At 46.4% G+C, this 22,761-nt stretch overlaps 2 protein-coding genes across 2 annotated transcripts in view; both read left to right on the top strand.

Moving 5' to 3' along the window:
- The first annotated feature begins 521 nt into the window (after window positions 1–521).
- Window positions 522–2,625, top strand: sumo3b (small ubiquitin like modifier 3b). The gene is made up of 4 exons (XM_046349469.1): window positions 522–654; window positions 1,457–1,585; window positions 1,717–1,788; window positions 1,912–2,625. Exons 1-4 carry the CDS (start codon window positions 634–636, stop codon window positions 2,011–2,013), a joined length of 324 nt encoding a protein of 107 aa, XP_046205425.1. The 5' UTR covers window positions 522–633; the 3' UTR covers window positions 2,014–2,625.
- Window positions 2,626–4,930: 2,305 nt separating this feature from the next.
- ube2g2 (ubiquitin-conjugating enzyme E2G 2 (UBC7 homolog, yeast)) overlaps window positions 4,931–22,761 on the top strand; it is a 29,753-nt gene continuing 11,922 nt past the window's right edge. The window contains exons 1-4 of the mRNA XM_046349333.1: window positions 4,931–5,081; window positions 5,431–5,466; window positions 9,084–9,129; window positions 21,823–21,941. Coding sequence (XP_046205289.1) covers window positions 5,039–5,081; window positions 5,431–5,466; window positions 9,084–9,129; window positions 21,823–21,941 — 244 coding nt within the window. The 5' untranslated portion in view covers window positions 4,931–5,038. The remainder of the gene's footprint in view (window positions 5,082–5,430; window positions 5,467–9,083; window positions 9,130–21,822; window positions 21,942–22,761) is intronic.

The raw sequence follows: 22,761 nt of genomic DNA, 5'->3' as shown, positions 1-22,761 counted from the left end.
TACGCTACCGGGACGGGGGAATCTATCAAATAGCGCACCTCTAATTTACAGTACGAATGCAATTAGTAAAATCAGTCCCACTACGAAATGCTACCAAATAAACCACAAATGCTCGAGTGCCAAATCAACTGTGTGTGACTACCATTTCGTATCAAAAGTTGTCCAAAAACAGTGAAATAGGTAAGGTTTTGTGTTTTTACTAGTCTCTATGCTAGAATAAAGCTGTTGAATTTGATATTAGAGATTTTCCACAGCTCTAAACAATTAGAAAAATCTACTTTTTATAAATAATCATTTTATTGCGCTGTTTATTTTTATAATCTTTACACAGTTCATAAATGTATTTACAGATCTTGTTGCAGCAATTCTCGAAATTGGATATCACGAAATTGGGTTTAAAAAAAGGGTCGTCTCGGTCTTGTCTAATTCTCGGGAGCGCGTATAAAACAGATTTGCGCGCTCATGTGTGCACGGTCCCTAGAAAATATAGACACGTGATCCCCGTGAGCCAATTAGAGTTTAAAACATTATGCGCGCTCCTGGTCGAAACGGAGAAGACTGAGAGAAGTGAAAAAGCGCAAATATTTATCTGTCTGTAAATTAGTACATCGTTGAGCAATAACTAGGTACACAATGTCTGAAGAAAAGCCAAAGGTAAGCCATGTTATGTTTCTATGATTGAATATTTTCCATATTTCATTGCATTCTTTCCAGTCGAGTTTGTGTGTTTTACATGGCAGATTCCGCATTTGAGCGGGTAAAAAAAGAGAAAACAAAGGTTCGTTGATTTGCGGATTTATGGCTGGACGCGCAACGTTTTGCGTGTAGAAAAATGTCTAGCTAGTCAACTATCTGATAGATGTATGCCCAGATGTAGTCTATTCTATAGTATACATATCTACTCTTCATGTATTGTAAAGTGATGGTTGAATTGAAACAGCGCCATTGTGACTTTTCTGTGCGCATTGGAATAGGGCCCGACGTTTGCTCTTTGCGGCTTTTTGATTCGCCTGAACCCCACCGGAGCTGCCACCTCCATTCAATGTATTGCCTAGGATAGCATGCTTAACATTGCTAACTTAAAAAGGTAAACACAAACACATGTTTGACGCCAGGCACGCATATTGCGCACCGCCAGTCTGAACTCATGTTCGCTCCTATGCGGCCCTGAACTTGTTAGACGCAGGGCTCCCTTTGCAAAAGAGATAATGCTCTCAATGATATTCCCTGGTCAAATAAAAGTACAACACAAACAACCGCTAGCCATCATTTATCACAAATGACAATTGGCTTAACTAGCTTGCTAACCTGTTACAATGCGTGTTGAGATGCTTTTGCTTAAATTAAACAATCCTAAAAGTTTTCTCAGTCCCTAATGTTTGACATGAACTATGTTATATGACCAAGCTATGTAGCGTTTAACTATGGTCGCTGAAGTGCATCCTTTCCCTTTCAGGAAGGAGTGAAAACTGAAAACGATCACATCAACCTAAAGGTTGCAGGTCAAGATGGGTCAGTAGTCCAGTTCAAAATTAAAAGGCACACTCCGCTCAGCAAGCTGATGAAGGCGTACTGTGAAAGACAGGTGAGGCTTTACATTCCTCTTCTGCTCACCTAAAACAATGTAAAGCTTTCAGACTGATTGGACAACAGGGCAACTCCTGACCAACTTGCCTGACAATGTTTTATTTTTATGTTATAACCTCTTTATTTCAGGGTTTGTCAATTAGACAGATAAGGTTTAGGTTTGACGGACAGCCGATTAACGAGACTGACACACCTGCACAGGTAGGTGACAGTTTCATTTTCATAAGTCCTTCATAATAGATTCAGAAGAACTAAGTTACTAATGAATGTACCAAAGACAAGATACTTATTTTTGACTTAATGACCTTCTATTTGTGTTGACAGCTTGAGATGGAAGACGAGGATACTATTGATGTATTTCAACAACAGACTGGTGGCTCCTCCCTCTCTGAGGCCCCTCCCTCTCTGAGGCCCCTCCCTCTCTGAGGCCCCTCCCTCTCTGAGGCCCCTCCCTCTCTGAGGCCCCTCCCTCTCTGAGGCCCCTCCCTCTCTGAGGCCCCTCCCTCTCTGAGGCCCCTCCCTCTCTGAGGCCCCTCCCTCTCTGAGGCCCCTCCCTCTCTGAGGCCCCTCCCTCTCTGAGGCCCCTTTTAAAGGTGTACGGACCCCTCTCCTCCTCTCTGAGAACGGATACACTTGAAGAGCAGCATCACTCAAAACATTTTTTATTTTCAATAATCATTTAGCGTTATAAATCTATTTTTTGTTTGATTGATCCGCTTCCCACCCAAGCCCTACATGTTGTGAGGGGAGGCAGGGATCTGTTTACAATGGAAAACCATGGCGTTAAGAAAGACGGGACTGTTAAGTGGGGTACATTCACATTCTCTACTCACTCGCTCAATCCCCCTTCATTCATTGGTGCAGCATGACTAAAGGGAGGTTCCACCATACTCCTCACACCATTCCATTTAAATGCATGAGGTTGAGTGAATGAGTGCAGGGTAGTGAATTGGGACGTAGCCATGATCACAAGCTGGATTTCATGCTACCGAACCATTTCTTGTTTATATGAACTAGAACTGTTTCAGAATATGTATTTGTTTCACAGGGGTCCAACTGTCCTTCAGATTCTGACCCTAATGGCACCCTATTCCCTTTAAAGTGCACTACTTTTTGACCGAAAGTCGTGCACTATATAGTGAATAGGATGCCATTCGGGATGTACCTCAATCTACCACAGGTTGAGGTAACACAAGGTCCACTGATCCTTCTGTTTCTCTAGTGACTTGTATATTATTTTTGTTGTCTTTTTTTTTTCTCCATTTTTGCCAAATATATGGGCCAAATGATACATTTTCTCATTTCACCCTGTATGGCCATACGATTGAATAGTGCATGGCTGTGTCTAGACCAAATGCTAAATGAACACAATTGTGAATAGAAATGTCTCGGTGATATGATTGAAAAGGGTAAAATTTTAATGTCTATTTTTAACGTCACTTGAAGAAAAGATTCAACTTACCTTTTCAGATGGCTTTCTGTTTATCCCCCTCCACACAGACGGACGGGGAGTAGTTTATGCCCCTCTCCACACAGTCGGACGGGGAGTAGTTTATGCCCCTCTCCACACAGACGGACGGGGAGTAGTTTATCCCCCTGTACTTACAGACGGACGGGGAGTAGTTTATCCCCCTCTCCACACAGACGGACGGCGAGTAGTTTATCCCCCTCTCCACACAGACGGACGGGGAGTAGTTTATCCCCCTCTCCACACAGACGGACGGGGAGTAGTTTATCCCCCTCTCCACACAGACGGACGGGGAGTAGTTTATCCCCCTCTCCACACAGACGGACGGGGAGTAGTTTATGCCCCTCTCCACACAGACGGACGGGGAGTAGTTTATCCCCCTCTCCACACAGACGGACGGGGAGTAGTTTATTCCCCTCTCCACACAGACGGACGGGGAGTAATTTATCCCCCTCTCCACACAGACGGACGGGGAGTAGTTTATGCCCCTCTCCACACAGACGGACGGGGAGTAGTTTATGCCCCTCTCCACACAGACGGACGGGGAGTAGTTTATCCCCCTCTCCACAAAGACGGACGGGGAGTAGTTTATCCCCCTCTCCACAAAGACGGACGGCGAGTAGTTTATCCCCCTCTCCACAGACGGACGGCGAGTATTTTATCCCCCTCTCCACACAGACGGACGGGGAGTAGTTTATCCCCCTCTCCACACAGACGGACGGGGAGTAGTTTATGCCCCTCTCCACACAGACGGACGGGGAGTAGTTTATGCCCCTCTCCACACAGACGGACGGGGAGTAGTTTATGCCCCTCTCCACACAGACGGACGGGGAGTAGTTTATCCCCCTCTCCACACAGACGGACGGGGAGTAGTTTATCCCCCTCTCCACACAGACGGACGGGGAGTAGTTTATCCCCCTCTCCACACAGACGGACGGGGAGTAGTTTATCCCCCTCTCCACACAGACGGACGGGGAGTAGTTGAGCCCCCTCTCCACAGACTGACGGGGAGTAGTTGAGCCGTACTTACAGACTGACGGGGAGTAGTTTAGCCGTACTTGGTGGATTTCTCCAGAATTTTACCCATCCCACTGCATCACTGATATTTTATGACAAAATAAAAGGGAATCAACCCAGACTTCAACCTTTTTTTGACTTTCTTTTGTTCTTATTCACTGTTCGCTATAAAAGCAAACTTCATGAACTTCTCTTCCGCCGGCATTTTGAGACTCAAATTCTGCAGTGTTGATGTGAAGCTTGAGTAGGTAACAAGGTCCACTGATCCTTCTGGTTCTCAAGTGACTTGTATATTATTTGTTGTCCTTTGCTACTGTATATAATGAATATAAATTGGTACTTGACTACTTGGTATTCAGCTTCCTGGTACTCGGCTTCCTTTCTTTGCATGTGTTGTGAGGAGTGCTGAAAGACTGTTGCTAACTTCCTAGGCAATATCAAATTGTATTAGTCACATGCACCGAATACAACAGGTGTAGTAGACCTTAAAGTGAAATGCTGAATACAACAGGTGTAGTAGACCTTAAAGTGAAATGCTGAATACAACAGGTGTAGTAGACCTTACAGTGAAATGCTGAATACAACAGGTGTAGTAGACCTTAAAGTGAAATGCTGAATACAACAGGTGTAGTAGACCTTAAAGTGAAATGCTTACTTACGAGTGCCTAACCAACAAAGAAGTTGAAAAAAATATGAATAAGATATAAAAGTAGTTGGAACACTTCTTTACAAATAAAAAGTACATAGTAATCCAAGCTAGTATATCGAGTGATGTTTTTTTTAGCAAACCGAGATTACTTCCTACAGGTGGCGGTGTTGCATCTCGGGAGCTGTTATTTCTACAAACCGGAAGTGTAGACATGCGCAGTTGATCAGCTGTTAGCAGCTGCGTTGTCAACCAAAAGACAGGCGTGATTGTTTTTTTTTCTGTTTTTATTTTTGAGTTTGAGTCTATATTCTTTACAAATGGCTGGTACTGCGTTAAAAAGACTGATGGCTGAGTATAAGCGTGAGTTTTCAGTATATTTGACAGCTAGCTATCCACATTAACTCATAAACTGGCTGCTAACTAGCTAGCGTCATTAACATTAGCTAGCTAGCATCGTTAGCCAAATGGAGTTGTTTTGCAACTGGCGGTTAGCCTGCCTTCCACTAAAGTGAAACTATCAGGAGAATCAGTAGACTAATTTTCAAGACTTTTACATTTGAATTAGCTGATTGCCACGTCACCCTTTTTACTTGTCTTCCTGGGTGTAAATGTGGAGCTAGTCTCTGTGGCCTTTGTCCAAATGACCAGCGCTTTAATAACGTTACATCATGACAGTAATGTGTACTTTCTGCTTTCGCCTCTATCCTAGAGCTGACTCTAAACCCACCCGAGGGGATCGTTGCAGGTGAGAGATTATAGAAACCTATTACCAGTTAGCTAACGTACACTACATGGCCAAAAGTATGTGGACACCTGCTCGTCGAACATCTCCCAAAATCATGGGCATTAATATGGAGTTGGTTCTCCTTTTTTGCTGATATAACAGCTTCCACTCCTCTGGGAAGGCTTTCCACTATATTTGTCACGTGCGCCGAAAACAACAGGTGTAGTAGACCTCACAGTGACATGCTGAATACAACAGGTGTAGTAGACCTCACAGTGAAATGCTGAATACAACAGGTGTAGTAGACCTCACAGTGACATGCTGAATACAACAGGTGTAGTAGACCTCACAGTGAAATGCTGAATACAACAGGTGTAGTAGACCTCACAGTGAAATGCTGAATACAACAGGTGTAGTAGACCTCACAGTGAAATGCTGAATACAACAGGTGTAGTAGACCTCACAGTGAAATGCTGAATACAACAGGTGTAGTAGACCTCAATAGTGCATCTAAATCTTAAAGGGGGGGGGGTGAGAGGGATTACCTATCCTATCCTATTTAGATGCACTATTGTAAAGTGACTGTTCCACTGGATGTCATAAGGTGAATGCACCAATTTGTAAGTCGCTCTGGATAAGAGCGTCTGCTAAATGACTTAAATGTAATGTAAATGTAAATGTAATGGGTAGGTAAAGAAGTAAAAAGACAGGCTGTATACAGTAGAGAGGCTGTATACAGTAGAGGGCTATATACAGTAGAGGGGCTCTATACAGTAGAGGAGGCTGTATACAGTAGAGGGGCTATATACAGTAGAGGGGCTATATACAGTAGAGGGGCTATATACAGTAGAGGGGCTATATACAGTAGAGGGGCTATATACAGTAGAGGGGCTATATACAGTAGAGGGGCTATATACAGTAGAGGGGCTATATACAGTAGAGGGGCTATATACAGTAGAGGGCTATATACAGTAGAGGGGCTATATACAGTAGAGAGGCTATATACAGTAGAGGCTGTATACAGTAGAGAGGCTACATACAGACACTGGTTAGTCAGGCTGATTGAGGTAGTATGTACATTTTAGATATGGTTAAAGTGACTAGGCATATATGATGAACCGAGAGTAGCAGTAGTGTAAAAGAGGGGTTTGTGGGACACAATGTAGTTAGCCCGGTTAGCCACTGTGCGGGAGCACTGGTTGGTCAGCCCAGTTGAGGTCGTCAAACATTGCTTCCATTCAGCCACATCAGCATTAGTGAGGTTGGACACTGATGTTAGGCGATTACTCGCAGTCGTCGTTCCAATTCAATTCCTGCTCTGTGCAGGCTAGTCAATGTTCTTCCACACCGATCTCCGCAAACCATTTCTGTATTGACCTCGCTATGTGCACAGAGGCATAATCATGCTGAAACAGGAAAGGGACTTCCCCAAACTGTTGCCACAAAGTTGGAAGCACAGAATCATCTAGAATGTCATTGTTGCGTTACGATTTCCCTTCACTGGAACTAAGGGGCCTAGATTAAACCATGAGAAACAGCCCCAGACCATTATTCCTCCTCCACCAAACATTACAGTTGGCACTATGCATTGGGGCAGGTTCTCCTGGCATCCGCCAAACCCAGATTCGTCCCTCGGACTGTCAGATGGTGAAGCGTAATTCATCACTTCAGAGAATGCGTTTTCACTGCTCTAGATTCCAATGGCGGTGAGCTTTACAACACGCTTGGCATTGTGCATGGTGATCTTACGGCTGCTCGTCCTTGGAAGCCCATTTCATGAAGCCCCCGACAAACAGTTATTGTGTTGACTTTGCTTCCAGAGGCAGTTTGGAACTCGGTGGTGAGTGTTGCAACTAAGGACAGACAATTTTTACGCGCTCCACTCTTCAGCGGTTCCGTTCTGTGAGCTTGTGTGGCCTACCACTAAACGGCTCAGCTGTTGTTGCTCCTACACGTTTCCACTTCACAATAACAGCACTTACAGGTGACTAGTGCAGCTCTAGCAGGGCATTACAGGTGACTAGTGCAGCTCTAGCAGGGCATTACAGGTGACTGGGGGCAGCTCTAGCAGGGCATTACAGGTGACTGGGGGCAGCTCTAGCAGGGCATTACAGGTGACTAGTGCAGGTCTAGCAGGGCATTACAGGTGACTGGGGGCAGCTCTAGCAGGGCATTACAGGTGACTGGGGCAGCTCTAGCAGGGCATAACAGGTGACTGGGGCAGCTCTAGCAGGGCATTACAGGTGACTGGGGCAGCTCTAGCAGGGCATTACAGGTGACTGGGGCAGCTCTAGCAGGGCATTACAGGTGACTGGGGGCAGCTCTAGCAGGGCATTACAGGTGACTGGGGGCAGCTCTAGCAGGGCATTACAGGTGACTGGGGGCAGCTCTAGCAGGGCATTACAGGTGACTGGGGCAGCTCTAGCAGGGCATTACAGGTGACTGGGGCAGCTCTAGCAGGGCATTACAGGTGACTGGGGCAGCTCTAGCAGGGCATTACAGGTGACTGGGGGCAGCTCTAGCAGGGCATTACAGGTGACTGGGGGCAGCTCTAGCAGGGCATTACAGGTGACTGGGGGCAGCTCTAGCAGGGCATTACAGGTGACTGGGGGCAGCTCTAGCAGGGCATTACAGGTGACTGGGGGCAGCTGTAGCAGGGCATTACAGGTGACTGGGGGCAGCTCTAACAGGGCATTACAGGTGACTGGGGGCAGCTCTAGCAGGGCATTACAGGTGACTGGGGGCAGCTATATATGTTATGTATATATATATGCCATTTAGCAGACGCTTTTATCCAAAGCGACTTACAGTCATGTGTGCATACATTCTACGTATGGGTGGTCCCGGGAATCGAACCCACTACCCTGGCGTTACAAGCGCCATGCTCTACCAACTGAGCTACAGAAGGACCACAGCTCTAGCAGGGCATTACAGATGACTGGGGCAGCTCTAGCAGGGCATTACAGGTGACTGGGGGCAGCTCTAGCAGGGCATTACAGGTGACTGGGGCAGCTCTAGCAGGGCATTACAGGTGACTGGGGCAGCTCTAGCAGGGCATTACAGGTGACTGGGGCAGCTCTAGCAGGGCATTACAGGTGACTGGGGCAGCTCTAGCAGGGCATAACAGGTGACTGGGGCAGCTCTAGCAGGGCATAACAGGTGACTGGGGCAGCTCTAGCAGGGCATTACAGGTGACTGGGGCAGCTCTAGCAGGGCATTACAGGTGACTAGGGCAGCTCTAGCACGGCATTACAGGTGACTGGGGCAGCTCTAGCAGGGCAGAAAGTTGACAAACTGACTTGACAGAAAGGTGGCATCCTATGACAGTGCCACGTTAAAACTCACTGAGCTATTCAGTACGGGCCATTCTATTGCCAATATTTGTCTATGGAGATTGCATGGCCGTGTGCTCAATTTTATACACCTGTCAGCAACGGGTGTGGTTGAAATAGCAGAGTCCACTAATGTGAGGTGGTGTCCACATACTTTTGACCATGTAGTGTATCTCTGGTTGATGTTTTGACTAGAAACCAGTAGTGTTACTGTAGCGTCATGGACTGTAGCCTAACTAGCTAGTAGCTACAGAAACAACTCAGTCAGACTTGTATCATGACATCACATTTCCATGCTCTTGACAGGCCCTGCAAATGAAGAGAACTTCTTTGAGTGGGAGGCTTTAATTATGTAAGTATTTAAACAATGAAACAAATGTTCACTACTACTATGCTATAGGAACATAACAACTGGTTGGTAACCTGATGAATTCTGTATATTTCCATGTCCAACTAGTGGGTAACCTGATGAATTCTGTATATTTCCATGTCCAACTAGCAGGTAACCTGATGAATTCTGTATATTTCCATGTCCAACTAGTGGGTAACCTGATGAATTCTGTATATTTCCATGTCCAACTAGTGGGTAACCTGATGAATTCTGTATATTTCCATGTCTAACTAGTGGGTAACCTGATGAATTCTGTATATTTCCATGTCTAACTAGTGGGTAACCTGATGAATTCTGTATATTTCCATGTCCAACTAGTGGGTAACCTGATGAATTCTGTATATTTCCATGTCTAACTAGTGGGTAACCTGATGAATTCTGTATATTTCCATGTCTAACTAGTGGGTAACCTGATGAATTCTGTATATTTCCATGTCTAACTAGTGGGTAACCTGATGAATTCTGTATATTTCCATGTCTAACTAGTGGGTAACCTGATGAATTCTGTATATTTCCATGTCCAACTGTCCAACTAGTGGGTAACCTGATGAATTCTGTATATTTCCATGTCCAACTAGTGGGTAACCTGATGAATTCTGTATATTTCCATGTCTAACTAGTGGGTAACCTGATGAATTCTGTATATTTCCATGTCCAACTGTCCAACTAGTGGGTAACCTGATGAATTCTGTATATTTCCATGTCCAACTAGTGGGTAACCTGATGAATTCTGTATATTTCCATGTCCAACTAGTGGGTAACCTGATAAATTCTGTATATTTCCATGTCTAACTAGTGGGTAACCTGATGAATTCTGTATATTTCCATGTCCAACTGTCCAACTAGTGGGTAACCTGATGAATTCTGTGTATTTCCATGTCCAACTGTCCAACTAGTGGGTAACCTGATGAATTCTGTATATTTCCATGTCCAACTGTCCAACTAGTGGGGGGGGGGGGGCATTGGAACTGGTTTTGAACTTCAGAATTGAATTGGAGGGGTCTATGAGCTCATACTGTGGGGATTCCCCAGGTTTCATCTATATCTCTGTTTGCAGCTCTGATCCCGTGACGCTGACTTGCAAAATAAATGTAGAAATCTATATTATTCAATTATTGCACCCACACTGCTCGCGCGCGCCAACGAGTATCTGCGTCTCCAAGGGCTAAAATAGAAGTCAGTTATATTTCTGATGCAGATCGCGCTGAAAGTCCTGCCTCTCCCATCTCCTCATTGGTTTATGAAAGCAGGTACCCACGTGCCATCTCCTCATTGGTTATACCCACGTGGGTGACTGAAAGACGAAAGAGGTCGGTGGCGGTAATGCACCTAATTTATGAAAATTGCCAACCGCAATATAAAGTCAAGAGAAGAAAAAGCCTGGAAGAAAGAGAGATGACTAGAAATGATTCGTTTGACCGTTTTATGTGTGGATTAATTGGCGGAGTAGAGGACCTTGTGCATTTCAGGAAAAATAACAACTCAATGTTTATATTCCAGGACAAATTAGCTAGCAACAGCAAGCTAGCTAAATAGGACAAATTAGGACAAATTAGCCATTAATGTTTAATGCTTTTCGCAAATTAATATAATTGGTTCAGAGTTTGTTTTGATATTTTAACCTGCGTTTGGTGTGGGGGGGACAAAATACATTTATGCACGATGGCGCACGCGCGCAGCAGGTTGGATTCCATGTCAGAAAGGTGGCTATTTGATTAATGAGCACGAGACGCACCTTCCAACCTTAAAACTGCCTTTAAAATAAATTAAAATATCCTGCCTTAAAACGGTTGACTAACTGATTTTAAAATGGATCTAGGACATGTTTGTATAGGCATTGTTATGTTGATACTTGTGCAACTTAGTCACAACAGTAATCCACATCTGACCATGACAGAAATGGCAGAGAGATTTCAGTGTCGAGTTGTGGGCTGTAGAGGTCTTTCTCTATCCTGGTATTGGTCAGACTGATGCCCAGGCTTGTCTCATAGTCTTTTATATTAGGGTCTATATATTCTCAAGTTAAGGTACTGAAAACGCTGATATTGAACTGTTAGGAGCCTTTCTCTAGTTTCATCCTGTTATTGATTGTCTTCCGTATTCAGCGAATCATTTCCTAGGATGAAAACACCTTGGGATGGATGTAACATAACATACACCTATTTCAATGGCTTTGACCAATGGCTTTGACCAATGGCTTTGACCAATGGCTTTGACCAATGGCTTTGACCAATGGCTTTGACCAATGGCTTTGACCAATGGCTTTGACCACCAATGGCTTTGGCCAATGGCTTTGACCAATGGCTTTGACCAATGGCTTTGACCAATGGCTTTGACCAATGGCTTTGGCCAATGGCTTTGGCCAATGGCTTTGGCCAATGGCTTTGACCTGCTGTCCAGGTGGGGACACACACACAACGATGTAAATAGTTTTGAGACTGTTCTACTGTAGCAGGGAGCCTCAGTTTGACATGTTGATTTGTCTTACTCAATACCCTGGGAAACTCTCTGACATGCATGAGATGCCAACCGAGAGCATTCTTCACTGTTTGATTCCTGATATCTACTCATCTATACACAGTTCTCCAGGAACTAACAGCAGTGTGTAGTAAGTAACAGCTGTTTAACATTCTCGCCATCCCGGGCCTCTGGCAGTCCCAGGCCTCTCGCAGTCTCAGGCCTCTCGCAGTCCCAGGCCTCTCGCAGTCTCAGGCCTCTCGCAGTCTCAGGCCTCTGGCAGTCCCAGGCCTCTGGCAGTCCCAGGCCTCTCGCAGTCCCAGGCCTCTCGCAGTCCCAGGCCTCTCGCAGTCCCAGGCCTCTCGCAGTCCCAGGCCTCTCGCAGTCCCAGGCCTCTCGCAGTCTCAGGCCTCTGGCAGTCTCAGGCCTCTGGCAGTCTCAGGCCTCTGGCAGTCTCAGGCCTCTGGCAGTCTCAGGCCTCTGGCAGTCTCTGGATCTCAGGTCTCTGGAGCCCAGGCCTCTGGCAGTCCCAGGCCTCTCGCAGTCCCAGGCCTCTGGCAGTCCCAGGCCTCTGGCAGTCTCAGGCCTCTGTCAGTCCCAGGCCTCTGGCAGTCCCAGGCCTCTGGCAGTCCCAGGCCTCTGGCAGTCCCAGGCCTCTGGCAGTTCCAGGCCTCTGGCAGTCCCAGGCCTCTGGCAGTTCCAGGCCTCTGGCAGTCCCAGGCCTCTGGCAGTTCCAGGCCTCTGGCAGGCCCAGGCCTCTGGCAGGCCCAGGCCTCTGGCAGTCTCAGGCCTCTGGCAGGCCTCAGGCCTCTGGCAGGCCTCAGGCAGTCTCAGGCCTCTGGCAGTCCCAGGCCTCTGGCAGTCCCAGGCCTCTGGCAGTCCCAGGCCTCTGGCAGTCCCAGGCCTCTGGCAGTCTCAGGCCTCTGGCAGTCCCAGGCCACTGGCAGTCCCAGGCCTCTGGCAGTCCCAGGCCTCTGGCAGTTCCAGTCCTCTGGCAGTTCCAGGCCTCTGGCAGTCCCAGGCCTCTGGCAGTCCCAGGCCTCTGGCAGTCCCAGAACTCTGGCAGTATCAGGCCTCTGGCAGTCTCAGGCCTCTGGCAGTCTCAGGCCTCTGGCAGTCTCAGGCCTCTGGCAGTCTCAGGCCTCTGGCAGTCCCAGGCCTCTGGCAGTCTCAGGCCTCTGGCAGTCTCAGGCCTCTGGCAGTCTCAGGCCTCTGGCAGTCCCAGGCCTCTGGCAGTCCCAGGCCTCTGGCAGTCCCAGGCCTCTGGCAGCCTCATGCCTCTGGCAGTCCCAGGCCTCTGGCAGTCCCAGGCCTCTGGCAGTCCCAGGCCTCTGGCAGTCCCAGGCCTCTGGCAGTCCCAGGCCTCTGGCAGCCTCAGGCCTCTGGCAGTCCCAGGCCACTAAGGCTATGGGTATTAGTACCTGAGAGTTGAGGTCAGGAGGTTCAACAGAGGAGCTGTGTCTCAAATGACACTGGCCTATATAGTGGGTGTTCTGGTCAGAAGAAATGCACAGGGCCCGTAGGGTACTGGTCAGAAGAAATGCACAGGGCCCGTAGGGTTCTGGTCAGAAGAAATGCACAGGGCCCGTAGGGTTCTGGTCAGAAGCGATGAACAGGGACCGTAGGGTTCTGGTCAGAAGAAATGCACAGGGTCCATAGGGTTCTGGTCAGAAGCGGTGAACAGGGCCCGTAGGGTTCTGGTCAGAAGCGGTGAACAGGGCCCGTAGGGTTCTGGTCAGAAGATGCTGTGAACACCTTTATAGGGTCCCTAGGGTTCTGGTCAGCTGTTAAGATGCTGAAAAGGGCCCGTAGGGTTCTGGTCAGATACCATCAGTGAACAGGGCCCGTAGGGTTCTGGTCAGAAATGAACAGGGCCCGTTAGGGTTCTGGTCAGACAACACCTTTACAGGGCCCGTAGGGTTCTGGTCAGAAACGGTGAACAGGGCCCGTAGGGTTCTGGTCAGACGCGGTGAACAGGGCCCGTAGGGTTCTGGTCAGAAGCGGTGAACAGGGCCCGTAGGGTTCTGGTCAGAAGCGGTGAACAGGGCCCGCACCCAACCCTAATCCACTAATATAGAAAATGAGCTGTAGGCTACAGTCAGAGACATGGAATGATTTTTTGACAGGGATGCATTAATATGATATATTTCTGCTTATTTTCAACATGTTGGTAGGCTGGTAGGCAACATGTTGGTAGGCAACATGTTGGTAGGCAATTTCTTAGTCAGTTTAGTCTATAATTAGATGCATGCAGATTCTCTTCAGTCATTATATGTTGCCCTAGAAGACTAAATAAACTCTTATTCAACAGAATGATGTCATAAATGACTTAATGCCTCAATCAAGTTGGCATCAGTAAATCTGTCATTTCTGCTTCTTTCGCGGAACAAACACGTTTAGGGACCGGTTAGAAAATGCAGAAAAATATGTAAACAAATGGGGGTGCCAAATCAGTTTGACCGGTTGTAAGGAAATAGAAAGCTGTGAAAAATGACCCAATGTTTTTATAAGATTTCAGTTCATCTTGGATCCATATTTTATGGTTGAAATACCATCAGCTGTTATGATGCTGATAAAGACAACACCTTTACAGACGGTCCCTAACTCTGGTTGAAATACTATCAGCTGTTATGATGCTGATAAAGACAACACCTTTACAGACGGTCCCTAACTCTGGTTGAAATACCATCAGCTGTTATGATGCTGATAAAGACAACACCTTTACAGACGGTCCCTAACTCTGGTTGAAATACCATCAGCTGTTATGATGCTGATAAAGACAACACCTTTACAGACGGTCCCTAACTCTGGTTGAAATACCATCAGCTGTTATGATGCTGATAAAGACAACACCTTTACAGACGGTCCCTAACTCTGGTTGAAATACCATCAGCTGTTATGATGCTGATAAAGACAACACCTTTACAGACGGTCCCTAACTCTGGTTGAAATACCATCAGCTGTTATGATGCTGATAAATACAACACCTTTACAGACGGTCCCTAACTCTGGTTGAAATACCATCAGCTGTTATGATGCTGATAAATACAACACCTTTACAGACGGTCCCTAACTCTGGTTGAAATACCATCAGCTGTTATGATGCTGATAAAGACAACACCTTTACAGACGGTCCCTAACTCTGGTTGAAATACCATCAGCTGTTATGATGCTGATAAAGACAACACCTTTATAGACGGTCTCTAACTCTGGTTGAAATACCATCAGCTGTTATGATGCTGATAAAGACAACACCTTTACAGACGGTCTCTAACTCTGGTTGAAATACCATCAGCTGTTATGATGCTGATAAATACAACACCTTTACAGACGGTCCCTAACTCTGGTTGAAATACCATCAGCTGTTATGATGCTGATAAAGACAACACCTTTATAGACGGTCCCTAACTCTTGTTGAAATACCATCAGCTGTTATGATGCTGATAAAGACAACACCTTTACAGACGGTCCCTAACTCTGGTTGAAATACCATCAGCTGTTATGATGCTGATAAAGACAACACCTTTATAGACGGTCCCTAACTCTGGTTGAAATACCATCAGCTGTTATGATGCTGATAAAGACAACACCTTTATAGACGGTCTCTAACTCTGGTTGAAATACCATCAGCTGTTATGATGCTGATAAAGACAACACCTTTACAGACGGTCTCTAACTCTGGTTGAAATACCATCAGCTGTTATGATGCTGATAAATACAACACCTTTACAGACGGTCCCTAACTCTGGTTGAAATACCATCAGCTGTTATGATGCTGATAAATACAACACCTTTACAGACGGTCCCTAACTCTGGTTGAAATACCATCAGCTGTTATGATGCTGATAAAGACAACACCTTTATAGACGGTCCCTAACTCTGGTTGAAATACCATCAGCTGTTATGATGCTGATAAATACAACACCTTTACAGACGGTCTCTAACTCTGGTTGAAATACCATCAGCTGTTATGATGCTGATAAAGACAACACCTTTACAGACGGTCCCTAACTCTGGTTGAAATACCATCAGCTGTTATGATACTGATAAAGACAGGGACCGTCTGTAGAGGTGCTAACTGCACATTCACATCCTCTCAAGATGCTGAAAGAAATAAATCATATTTCGCCACTCCTATTCCCAAGTCAAAATGTACATTTGGTGTATCATTTTAATGCAAGAAATACTCAATTCTGCAGGAGTTAATATTAAAATGTGAGAGGTTATACACAGTGTCCAGATTTCAGTTTTCATTCAACCCATCTAAACAGTAGTTCCCTTGACGTGCCATAGGTCTATCTGCAGTCCCCGTCTTGTGACTGTCTAATTTGTATAGCTCCTCACATCATCACCACATAACACAGCCAGCACTGCTGTCATCCTCTAACTACACTGCTATCATCCTCTAACTACTACACAACATAACATAGCCAGCACTGCTGTCATCCTCTAACTACACTGCTGTCATCCTCTAACTACACTGCTATCATCCTCTAATTACTACACCACATAACATAGCCAGCACTGCTGTCATCCTCTAACTACACTGCTATCATCCTCTAACTACTACACAACATAACATAGCCAGCACTGCTATCATCCTCTAACTACTACACCACATAACATAGCCAGCACTGCGATCATCCTCTAACTACTACACCACATAACATAGCCAGCACTGCTGTCATCCTCTAACCACTACACCACATAACATAGCCAGCACTGCTGTCATCCTCTAACTATTACACCACATAACATAGCCAGCACTGCTGTCATCCTCTAACTACACTGCTATCATCCTCTAACTACTACACAACATAACATAGCCAGCACTGCTATCATCCTCTAACTACTACACCACATAACATAGCCAGCACTGCTGTCATCCTCTAACTATTACACCACATAACATAGCCAGCACTGCTGTCATCCTCTAACTACACTGCTATCATCCTCTAACTACTACACAACATAACATAGCCAGCACTGCTGTCATCCTCTAACCACTACACCACATAACATAGCCAGCACTGCTGTCATCCTCTAACCACTACACCACATAACATAGCCAGCACTGCTGTCATCCTCTAACTACACTGCTGTCATCCTCTAACTACTACACCACATAACATAGCCAGCACTGCTGTCATCCTCTAACTATTACACCACATAACATAGCCAGCACTGCTGTCATCCTCTAACTACACTGCTATCATCCTCTAACTACTACACAACATAACATAGCCAGCACTGCTATCATCCTCTAACTACTACACCACATAACATAGCCAGCACTGCTGTCATCCTCTAACTATTACACCACATAACATAGCCAGCACTGCTGTCATCCTCTAACTACACTGCTATCATCCTCTAACTACTACACCACATAACATAGCCAGCACTGCGATCATCCTCTAACTACTACACCACATAACATAGCCAGCACTGCTGTCATCCTCTAACCACTACACCACATAACATAGCCAGCACTGCTGTCATCCTCTAACCACTACACCACATAACATAGCCAGCACTGCTGTCATCCTCTAACTACACTGCTGTCATCCTCTAACTACTACACCACATAACATGGCCAGCACTGCTGTCATCCTCTAACTATTACACCACATAACATAGCCAGCACTGCTGTCATCCTCTAACTACACTGCTATCATCCTCTAACTACTACACAACATAACATAGCCAGCACTGCTGTCATCCTCTAACTACTACACCACATAACATAGCCAGCACTGCGATCATCCTCTAACTACTACACCACATAACATAGCCAGCACTGCTGTCATCCTCTAACTACACTGCTGTCATCCTCTAACTACTACACCACATAACATAGCCAGCACTGCTGTCATCCTCTAACTACTACACCACATAACATAGCCAGCACTGCTGTCATCCTCTAACCACTACACCACATAACATAGCCAGCACTGCTGTCATCCTCTAACTACACTGCTGTCATCCTCTAACTACACTGCTGTCATCCTCTAACTACACTGCTGTCATCCTCTAACTACACTAAATCTTTCCAAAACGTTACTTTTCTGTCTCTCCCTTGTCTTTATTTTCAACTCTCCATTTCACAGCTTTTCTCTTATTGAATTCATCTCTGGCTCAGTGGATCGACATGAACTGTTTCTGCCCGTTCCCGAAAGTGATTGTAGACTATTTGGTTTGCGTAAAGTTAGGTCTTAAAGCTTAGGAGCATTAAATGTAGCCAAACCCACCCTCCCTTCATCCACACAATATAATGACTCTAAACCCACCCTCCCTTCATCAACACAATATAATGACTCTAAACCCACCCTCCCTTCATCCACACAATATAATGACTCTAAACCCACCCTCCCTTCATCAACACAATGCAGATAGTCTGGGTAGTCATTTACATTACATTTAAGTCATTTAGCAGACGCTCTTATCCAGAGCGACTTACAAATTGGTGCATTCACCTTATGACATCCAGTGGGACAGTCACTTAACAATAGTGTCATTTGGTTACCTGTTCTTGAGTCTTATGGCTTGGGGGTAAAAACTGTTGAGACGCCTTTTTGTCCTAGACTTGGCACTCCGGTACCGCTTGCCATGCGGTAGTAGTAGTAGTAGTAGAACAGTCTATGGCTGGGGCCTTTGACAATTTTTAAGGCCCTCCTCAGTTTGGCCTTTTTAAGTCCTATCAGTAAGATATTTAGTTCAGCAAATGAAGTAGCCTGAACCCAGATATATGTTTGTGCTCTGATGTTTGGCATGACAGTGTGTGACAAGCAGTTGGTGGTATGATGGCACAAACAGACGGGCACTCAGGCTATTAGGAACAAGGAGTGAAACTAACAGAATAGATATGATCGGAACCTGACTGTCGATCAGCTGATCTGGTGGGTGATCAGATAAGGATTTGTTTAAGTGCTTCTAACTCGGCCAATCAAAACAAGGATGTTGCCGTGTCAGGCCGGGTTTTAACTCTTAAGGAAATTAGATTAGGACAGCTGATTGGCTGTGAAGTCGATGATTAATGTTTGATTGGCAGGCCTTAAACCCCCCCCAACGATTTGCCTGTTAAAGGTAGTCGGTACATCGGTGATGTAGATTCAGAAAGTAAACCGCATATTGGGGTTCATTTCCACAACAACTAAGAGTATTGAAGAGTCTTCTTGGGTAAGTCTCTGAGTGATTACAGCTGGGAGTCTTCTTGGGTAAGTCTCTGAGTGATTACAGCTGGGGGTCTTCTTGGGTAAGTCTCTAAGTGATTACAGCTGGGGGTCTTCTTGGGTAAGTCTCTAAGTGATTACAGCTGGGGGTCTTCTTGGGTAAGTCTCTGAGTGATTACAGCTGGGGGTCTTCTTGGGTAAGTCTCTAAGTGATTACAGCTGGGGGTCTTCTTGGGTAAGTCACTGAGTGATTACAGCTGGGAGTCTTCTTGGGTAAGTCTCTAGGAGGCTCTAAGAGTCATTACAGTTGGGAGTCTTCTTGGGTAAGTCTCTAAGTGATTACAACTGGGAGTCTTTTTGTTTTTCTGTCCCTCCATTATGCTGTCCCTCTAGTTTTACTGTCCCCCCATTATGCTGTCCCTCTAGTTTTACTGTCCCCCCATTATGATGTCCCTCTGGTTTTACTGTCCCCCCGTTATGCTGTCCCTCTAGTTTTACTGTCCCTCTGGTTTTACTGTCCCCCCGTTATGCTGTCCCTCTAGTTTTACTGTCCCCCCATTATGCTGTCCCTCTAGTTTTACTGTCCCTCTAGTTTTACTGTCCCCCCATTATGCTGTCCCTCTAGTTTTACTGTCCCCCCATTATGATGTCCCTCTAGTTTTACTGTCCCCCCATTATGCTGTCCCTCTAGTTTTACTGTCCCCCCCATTATGATGTCCCTCTAGTTTTACTGTCCCCCCATTATGCTGTCCCTCTAGTTTTACTGTCCCTCCATTATGCTGTCCCTCCATTATGCTGTCCCTCCATTATGCTGTCCCTCCATTATGCTGTCCCTCCATTATGCTGTCCCTCTAGTTTTACTGTCCCTCTAGTTTTACTGTCCCCCCGTTATGCTGTCCCTCCATTATGCTGTCCCCCCATTATGCTGTCCCTCTAGTTTTACTGTCCCCCCATTATGCTGTCCCTCTAGTTTTACTGTCCCTCTAGTTTTACTGTCCCCCCATTATGCTGTCCCTCTAGTTTTACTGTCCCCCATTATGCTGTCCCTCTAGTTTTACTGTCCCCCATTATGATGTCCCTCTAGTTTTACTGTCCCCCAGTTATGCTGTCCCTCTAGTTTTACTGTCCCTCCATTATGCTGTCCCTCCATTATGCTGTCCCTCTAGTTTTACTGTCCCTCTAGTTTTACTGTCCCCCATTATGCTGTCCCCCCATTATGCTGTCCCTCTAGTTTTACTGTCCCCCATTATGCTGTCCCTCTAGTTTTACTGTCCCCCATTATGCTGTCCCTCTAGTTTTACTGTCCCCCATTATGCTGTCCCTCTAGTTTTACTGTCCCCCATTATGCTGTCCCTCCATTATGCTGTCCCTCTAGTTTTACTGTCCCTCCATTATGCTGTCCCTCTAGTTTTACTGTCCCTCTAGTTTTACTGTCCCTCTAGTTTTACTGTCCCTCTAGTTTTACTGTCCCCCCATTATGCTGTCCCTCTAGTTTTACTGTCCCTCCATTATGCTGTCCCTCCATTATGCTGTCCCTCCATTATGCTGTCCCTCCATTATGCTGTCCCTCTAGTTTTGCTGTCCCTCCATTATGCTGTCCCTCTAGTTTTACTGTCCCTCTAGTTTTACTGTCCCTCCATTATGCTGTCCCTCCATTATGCTGTCCCTCTAGTTTTACTGTCCCTCTAGTTTTGCTGTCACTCCATTATGCTGTCCCTCCATTATGCTGTCCCTCTAGTTTTACTGTCCCCCCATTATGCTGTCCCTCTAGTTTTACTGTCCTCCCATTATGCTGTCCCTCTAGTTTTACTGCCCCCCCCCATTATGCTGTCCCTCTTGTTTTACTGTCCCCCATTATGCTGTCCCTCTAGTTTTACTGTCCCCCCCATTATGCTGTCCCTCTAGTTTTACTGTCCTCCCATTATGCTGTCCCTCCATTATGCTGTCCCTCCATTATGCTGTCCCTCCCCTTTTATGCTGTCCCTCCATTATGCTGTCCCTCCCCTTTTATGCTGTCCCTCCAGTTTTACTGTCCCCCCGTTATGCTGTCCCTCCAGTTTTACTGTCCCTCCCGTTTCATTGTCTGGCCAGTAGCCATGCTTTTAAACCTATTGAAAATGAATTGTCAAGGAGGGTCTATGAAGTGTTTTGATCCTTACAATTAGCATGCATCTCTACCTAATCCTCCCCTGAATAACCTGCCTGCCCCAGCATGTAATACAGCAGTCTAACGAATGCACAGCCTTATGGGAACATTTACATTTGGTACACAGCCACTGGCTGTCCACAGAGCCTTACATCAGCAGCACCTCCCCCTTGGAGAACAGAGCAGCACCTCCCCCTTGGAGAACAGAGCAGCACCTCCCCCTTGGAGAACAGAGCAGCACCTCCCCCTTGGAGAACAGAGCAGCACCTCTCCCTTAGAGAACAGAGCAGCACCTCCCCCTTGGAGAACAGAGCAGCACCTCCCCTCTAGAGAACAGAGCAGCACCTCCCCCTTGGAGAACAGAGCAGCACCTCCCCTCTAGAGAACAGAGCAGCACCTCCCCCTTGGAGAACAGAGCAGCACCTCCCCCTTGGAGAACAGAGCAGCACCTCCCCTTGGAGAACAGAGCAGCACCTCCCCTCTAGAGAACAGAGCAGCACCTCCCCCTTGGAGAACAGAGCAGCACCTCCCCCTTAGAGAACACAGCTGCACCTCCCCCTTAGAGAACACAGCTGCACCTCCCCTCTAGAGAACACAGCTGCACCTAGTATGTTTTAGGGTGTTGAGTGTTTGGGGAGGGTTTGGTCTGCCGGATAGTGGTTCAACATGAAGCTGGTGTCAGCTTTTTTTTCTTTTTTTTTTCTTACCATGACCTTTGACATCTGACCCAGGTCCATAGAAAAATGCTTTCCATTTCTAATCTATATGAGGAAAAACGTGCAGATGCAGAATGTATCACCCATTGAGCTGTGAATGATTTATCACGGCGTCACTTCTCCAGGCCTAACTAACCCTGCGTCCCGTGTGTTTTCTAACCAGGGGTCCAGAGGACACGTGTTTTGAGGGCGGAGTATTTCCAGCCCTCCTCTCCTTCCCGTCAGACTACCCCCTCAGCCCTCCTAAAATGAGTTTCACCTGTGACATGTTTCACCCAAACAGTAAGTCAACATATCGTATCGTTTGAGTTTGAACACAACAACTCATTCCAGGGTTTTTCTACATTGTAGAATAATAGTGATGACATCAAAACTATGAAATAACACATCTGGAATCGTGTTGTAGCAACAAACAAAAAAGTACTTAAACAAATGTAAATATACTTTATATTTGAGATTCTTCAAAGTAGCCACTTTTTTGAAGAATGGTCCTGGGACAGTACATGTTGCTGGTTGACTTCCCAACTCGGTCTCATGTTGTCTGCCTGTCTAAAGTAGTGCATTATCGAGGGACTAGGTCGCCATTTTGGGACACAGCCAGGGTAGTTGAGGATGAAGGGTGTATGGAGGGAGGGAGAGCGGGGTAGTGAAGGGCCCCAGGACTAATGGATAGACACACATTAAAGGTGAGGGGTGCTCACTTCAGCCTCCTCTATCCACCCTGCTGAGACGGTGGGTGTAACTGTATGGCGCAGGCCAGGTGGGGGCGAAAGGTCTGGCGGCAGCTTTACACAGCGGCAACGTGACTTTTCTCCTTTCATCCAGAAAGACTTAAAGCATTTATTTTTGTTTGCACGTTACGCCAGACATTTGTACATTTACTAACCTGTGCTTTACAAAACCAACGTTAAACCACAGGCTACTGCACTACCAGGGCCCCCTACAGGCTACTGCACTACCAGGGCCCCCTACAGGCTAGTGCACTACCAGGGCCCGCTACAGGCTACTGCACTACCAGGGCCACTACAGGCTAGTGCACTACCAGGGCCCCCTACAGGCTACTGCACTACCAGGGCCCACTACAGGCTAGTGCACTACCAGG

This window comes from Oncorhynchus gorbuscha, linkage group LG01, assembly GCF_021184085.1.
Source record: "Oncorhynchus gorbuscha isolate QuinsamMale2020 ecotype Even-year linkage group LG01, OgorEven_v1.0, whole genome shotgun sequence".
Taxonomy (NCBI): Eukaryota; Metazoa; Chordata; class Actinopteri; order Salmoniformes; family Salmonidae; genus Oncorhynchus; species Oncorhynchus gorbuscha.
This window is presented reverse-complemented; position numbering and strand designations above follow the sequence as displayed.